We start from the raw sequence: 6,134 nt of genomic DNA, 5'->3' as shown, positions 1-6,134 counted from the left end.
GATATTCAATATTCTCATCATATGTTTCAATGTGATATCCATTTTGACGAATATCTTTAAAACTTAGCAAATTTCTTTGAGACTTAGGAGATAACAATGCATTGTCAATAACAAATTTTGTTCCTCCAAATAATGATATATTAGCTCTTCCAGAACCTTCAATAATATTTGTAGTACTAGATATTGTATTAACATTACTTTCACCCATTTCTAAATAAGAAAAATATTTTTTCTTTCTGAATATAGAATGTGTCGTTGCACTATCAATAAGGCATAAATCTCTATTATTTAATCCAAAAGCCATGATATTCTTCATTAAAACAAAAGAGATACATAATGAGAAACAACTAAAAGATTAGTAAAAGAAAACATAATAGCAAATGAACTAATTTATTTTAAAATATTTGATTAATTTAGACATTTCCATAAATATCTTCATTTCCAGTCAAATTGTCTATCCCTCCATCAGGATCTGCAAAGAAATCAGAAACATCCAAATGTGTTGTCATAGAAAGACCAACAATTGTGTTATTGTCTTGAAAGACAACATTGGTCTCTATATCTTTTGCCTTGCCCTTTAAAGAGGTTTGGTAGAGATCAATAAAGTATTTTGGCGTACGACAAGTACGTGACCAATGCCCTTTCATGCCATATCCATAACACGAATTTTCTGATTTTTTTTCGTCATTATCTTGTCCACTTTGAACCCTTTTACCATTGTCATTTGTCCACTTTTGGTGAACATTATTATTAACCCACTTCTGGTGAGTTGTTGTGTTTCTTTTATTATAACCATCATGATTATCTTGAGATCGATCATTTCTGTATCTACGACCATGACCACGACCACGACCACGACCATGATGAAATTTTTGTCTGTGCTGGCGTTTATCATTTTTACTAGTTATCTCATTCACTTCAGAGATTGGACTAGCACCAGTTGGACGGATCTCATGATTTTTCATCAAAAGCTCGTTATTTTGCTCAGCCACCAGAAGACGTGTAATCAACTCAGAATATTTCTTAAAACCTTTCTCTCTATATTGCTGCTGCAGGAGCATGTTAGATGCATGAAAGGTAGAATATGTTTTTTCCAACATATCTTCATCAGTAATTTTTTCACCACATAATTTTAATTTTGAGCTAATTCTAAACATTGCTGAGTTATATTCACTTACAGATTTAAAATCTTGTAAACGTAAATGAATCCATTCATAACGAGCATTTGGAAGAATCACGGTTTTATAATGGCTATACCTTTCCTTCAAATTATTCCATAGCTCAAGTGGATCTTTAATTGTCAAATATTCAATTTTCAATGCTTCATGAAGATGGTGACGAATGAATATCATTGCTTTTGCACGATTTTGTAAAGATTCCTTATTTCCATCTTTTATGGAGTCTCCAAGATCCATAGCATCCAAATGAATCTCCGCATCCAAAATCCACGATAGATAATTTTTTCCCGAAATGTCAAGAGCCACAAACTCTAACTTTGAAAGATTTGACAAAGTAAGAATCTATTACAAAGAAAACTAAATTATTAATAATAATTATCGTGCATCATATATATTTATTAATAAATGATAAAACATAATATAATCAAAAGATGATTTGGTAATACTTAACTATAAAATATTGTAACAATTTTAAAATGTTGCAAATCATACAAATAAGTAACTAACTAATAATTAATCGGATAATAGCTAATAAATGATAAAGAAACTATAAATTTAACTTCTTGGCATGTGAATAATTTTGATTGAGAAAAATATATATATACATTTTTTTTATATTACCTATAACTGATTTAAAAGAAAAGTAGAGCTCTTCGTGCTGATAACGTGTTATAAAATTATATAAACAACTGCATATGAAAAGGAAATATTATTAACCTTTTCTTTTTCTCTCTCTTTTTCTTACTTCATAAAATGAACATATACATATGTATTTATAGGTATACAATCATATTAAACTCCTCATGAATTTATATAACTTAGGAGTTTAAAAGAAGATAGATTATGTAGATGAGGGAGTTTATGAAGTCATTGGGGGTTATGGACATCCACATACTTTATTTTATAATATTTTTTTTCATTTTATCTCTTCCACCAACAATTATGGTGACGCATTCAAAGAATAGTAGCATTATGGTATTACATTTTCAAAATCAATATTACTATAGTATTTGTTTTAAATTTATACAATAAATACTAAAGTTGTGTTGATTTTTAAAATGCAACACTAATATGGTGTTGATTTTTGAAAATCAACACCAAAAATAGATGCTAAAATGTAATATCACAGTGGTAATACTCTTTGAATGAAACATTATAGTGGTTGATAGAAGAAGTAAAATTAAAAACAAATACAACCTTTGGGAAATCTAAAAGTTACATGTGTCTTTTGAAAATTTTATAATTTTAAACGCGTCCCTCAATAGACACAATGGTAAAAGAAATGAAATTTTACATTTTTTATTGTAGATTTCAAAAGTTTAATTAAATCTAAGTCACTTAGGGCATGTTTGATTGAAGATTATTATTGATAATTTTAATTATATATCTATCTAAGATTATATTATTTAATCTTATTTGGTTTAAATGAGTTATTCTCAAGTAATAAGGTATGCCTATCATGTCAATAAATAGAGGATATAATCCGGAATATACATTAAAGTGTGAAGTTTTATGTGATTTTGGAGTTAAAAAAAATCTTAAATTATTTTTTTTCCAATTTTATTTTTTCTAAATTGAGTATTCCAAAGATTGAATAATATTAAATTATATTTTATTTTTAAATCATATTATTATTTTATAATTTTATAATCAAAATTATATATGATAACATCAATCACACCCATTTAAATTTTAACTGAAGATCTCAAACTTAACCTTACCCATCGAGAGCATATAATTAATGCCTGTACCAGAAAGCACGGGACGACTGAAGAAGTGATTCATACTTTTAGTGTTCAGAGTTACCGGTTAATCTTTTTAATAAACATACTTAAATAAGCTCGACAAGTAAACAAACAAATTTGAACACAATTAACTTGAGCGACTGATTGGTATCAGTGTCGGTGGCATGTTGAGGCCAGCCACTAAGAGATTGAGTTTGGATACTTCTCAGTGAAGTTTTGCCCTCTGATCAAGAGGTAGCCAAGGATCACTGATCGGAAGTACTGATAAACATATATATGATCATATTCATAGAGGAGAAATCTATATCGATACATACATGTTTGAGAATTGAGAGTGAACAAACAAATAACAGAAGTCACTGATTGATCTATGTAATTAATTCTCAATCATCTCCTATAATCTCTCACAGTAAATTAAGAAAATAATGATACCAAGAAGCATGCAATAGAGCACTTCAGTGAATCCGTGCGGGCAAATTAATGGCCGATCCCCGGGCTGGGGACCGACCCCAGCAACCTCTCACCGTCCCCGTGATGCGGACCACCCACTCCGTTGCCCCCTTCTCCAGGGGCAGATGGAGGAACGCTGGCCCTGGGGAGCATGGCCAGGACCAAAGCCGCGGCCTCCAGTACTGCTCCGGTACTGTTCTTCACCGGCGGCTCAGTGAGGAGTTTTCTCGAATGCAAAGATGGCATGCAAGAGATGAAGAGGAAGAAGAGGAGGGCGGTACGAGTGGCGGACGCTTTGCTGGAGGAGTACTCCATGGCGGAGGAAATTAAAGGTATTAGCGGTGTGCGTGTGGGGAATTTCAGGGGAAGAAAGTCGGTGGACTTATAGCTAGAGAGGAAGGTGGCGGTCTCGATTGCCTGCCGTAATTCCTAGCCGACTGATCTACAGCTAGCTAGCTATCTATCGGCATTGCAACACATGCTCATTTGAAAAATAAAGACAGAATCCACCAAAAGTCAAAGCCAGTTGCGTTCTCGATTGACGAAAATCTTGTTAATTTCCTAGCCTCTTCGTGCGCTACTCTTCGTCGCGGGGCGGCGGCTTGGAAGGATACGCATGCAGCTAGCGGGCGATGCGGCAGTCGCGTCGGTTGCCGCTGCTTGGACGTTAACAGTGGCCCTCCCCTGTCAGTCCAACTTCTAGTCTGACTAAACCTCTTTTGGTCAATTCAATTGATATGTTCAACTCGTACTATCTTATTTTCTAGGGAAAAACGGGGAAGGCTGCCTCCCTTGTTTTTTTCCCCTTAAATTAGGGGCATCGAATGTTGATTTTTTTTTTAAAAATAAAAACGGCATCACAGTAATGTTCAATTGCCCCGGGCAACATGAAACATTTAATCATATATTTAAAGGTGAAATTCTAACTACAGTGTATTGCAGAAATTTTCTTCTAATATAATCATAATTTTAAGAATGATGATCGTTTGGTTGAACTTTTTGAATACTTTTTGATTTACCCTAGTGATTGGTGGAAGACTTTTGTCGGGAGAGCTGGTCGCCTCTAGGATTAATTTGTTTCAATTTTAATTCCTTCTGATCTGCTCTCGCGATTTCAGACATCCTCCCATCTTCGAACCTGGTCATCCTCTATTCCTCTCCTCTTCGATCTCTTGCACTAACTCATCTCCGATCTTCGGCAAACTCCTTTCCTTTGGTACGTTAGCTCCTCTTCCATTCTCTGTCCTCTCGGTTTCTTGTCGTGAGCTTGCGGCCATGAACTTGGCTGACCATGAACTTGCGGTCGCAAACTTGTTCGGCCGTGAGCTTGTGACCACGAGATCTCCTCGACAGCTATGGATTTTGGCTGGCCGATCGCTAATTCTGTCCATGACCTCAGCTAATCCTGTTTGCGATTTTAGTCGGTCACGAGCTCACATTGTTGTATATCTTGTTATATTTAAGATATTGTGTAATGTGATGTGATTGATTTAATTAGCAAATTAAATTTTTTGTTGTTTTTTCATTATCTTCAAGTATATGACATTTTCTAATCTACATCAGTCAGGTTGTGGAGGCGACACTAGCTCGACTCTGATTTTTCTCTTTCAGTGCTACTGTACATCTTTTGAGGTTCAAATTCAAACTTAATGTTTTAGTTTAAGTTTAAGTGTTATTGCTAGTATTAAGTCTAAGTTCTTAAGATCAAGTTTAAACTATCTGCATGTTTACTTTTACACGTTAATTTCCATACAAATTTATTTCTCATTAGGTTACAATGTATATAAATAAAACTTGAATGTATAATAGATTATAAAATGAATTTATCCGAGATAAATATTTTGTTGAAGTTAAAGAGTTTGTAAATTTTACTAAAAGTCATCCAAAATATATGAATTGTATCAAGTTACATTTTCTATGTAATTATTACAATGTAGAAATACATCTTCCCGTGATAAGGATACCGTGAGAGTGCATCTATGTTGCAGAAATTGTTTTATTTCAAATTACTACAACTGGTACTATCACGGAGAGCCTTGTTTGTTGCATCCAATTAGAACTTCGGTTCACTACTATAATTAAGGTCTAAAGCTATAGTGACATTATCAAAAAAAATATACTGAAATACGGTGTTAACATAGACCCTCTAGTATTCTTGACATTTGTATAATATCATTATAAAATATTTATGCTAATTTCAAAAGTGTCTTAAATATAGAAATATACTGACAATCGAAAATATGACGAAAAAATATTTCATGGACATGTATGCATGTCTTTTTATTATCTAAATAAGGACAAATATAAATGTCACCTAAACTAATTTATATTGACAATTATAAATATTTTAAATTTTTATATAAGGACAATAAAATACGTTAGTAATGATAATTTATAAGGGTATTTTAAACTGTCATCTTATATAATCTATAATGACATTATTAAATGACAATTATAATATTTTATAAAGATATTAAATATAAACATTTAAAATACACCACAATAAATTACTAATATTTATTCAGAATACAAAATATTCATCAAATAATAGAAAAAATTACACATCATCACAATTTAATCATCATCACAATTCATCACAATAAGAATAGAAACGTTTTACATCCAAAATATCCAATTCATTCACTATATCATCACAATTCATCCCATCATCACAAAAGTACAAATGCAATATTAATGTAGAAGTATTGAATTCAATGCTAACTAAATACTAATAAATCATCGAGTTTTAAAACTAACAAAG

General features: G+C 32.3%; 1 protein-coding gene across 1 annotated transcript; it reads right to left on the bottom strand.

Moving 5' to 3' along the window:
- Positions 1-413: 413 nt before the first annotated feature.
- On the bottom strand, positions 414-3,688 carry LOC122048296. Its single transcript, XM_042609886.1, has 2 exons — positions 3,473-3,688; positions 414-1,520 (listed from the first exon to the last, which is right to left on the bottom strand). The coding sequence occupies exons 1-2, from the start codon at positions 3,686-3,688 to the stop codon at positions 414-416; spliced, it is 1,323 nt and encodes a 440-aa protein (XP_042465820.1).
- Positions 3,689-6,134: the final 2,446 nt, after the last annotated feature.

The sequence above is a fragment of the Zingiber officinale genome, chromosome 2B, assembly GCF_018446385.1.
Source record: "Zingiber officinale cultivar Zhangliang chromosome 2B, Zo_v1.1, whole genome shotgun sequence".
NCBI classification, from domain to species: domain Eukaryota; kingdom Viridiplantae; phylum Streptophyta; class Magnoliopsida; order Zingiberales; family Zingiberaceae; genus Zingiber; species Zingiber officinale.
Note: the sequence above shows the minus strand (reverse complement) of the source record. Positions and strands in the feature narration are given on the sequence as shown.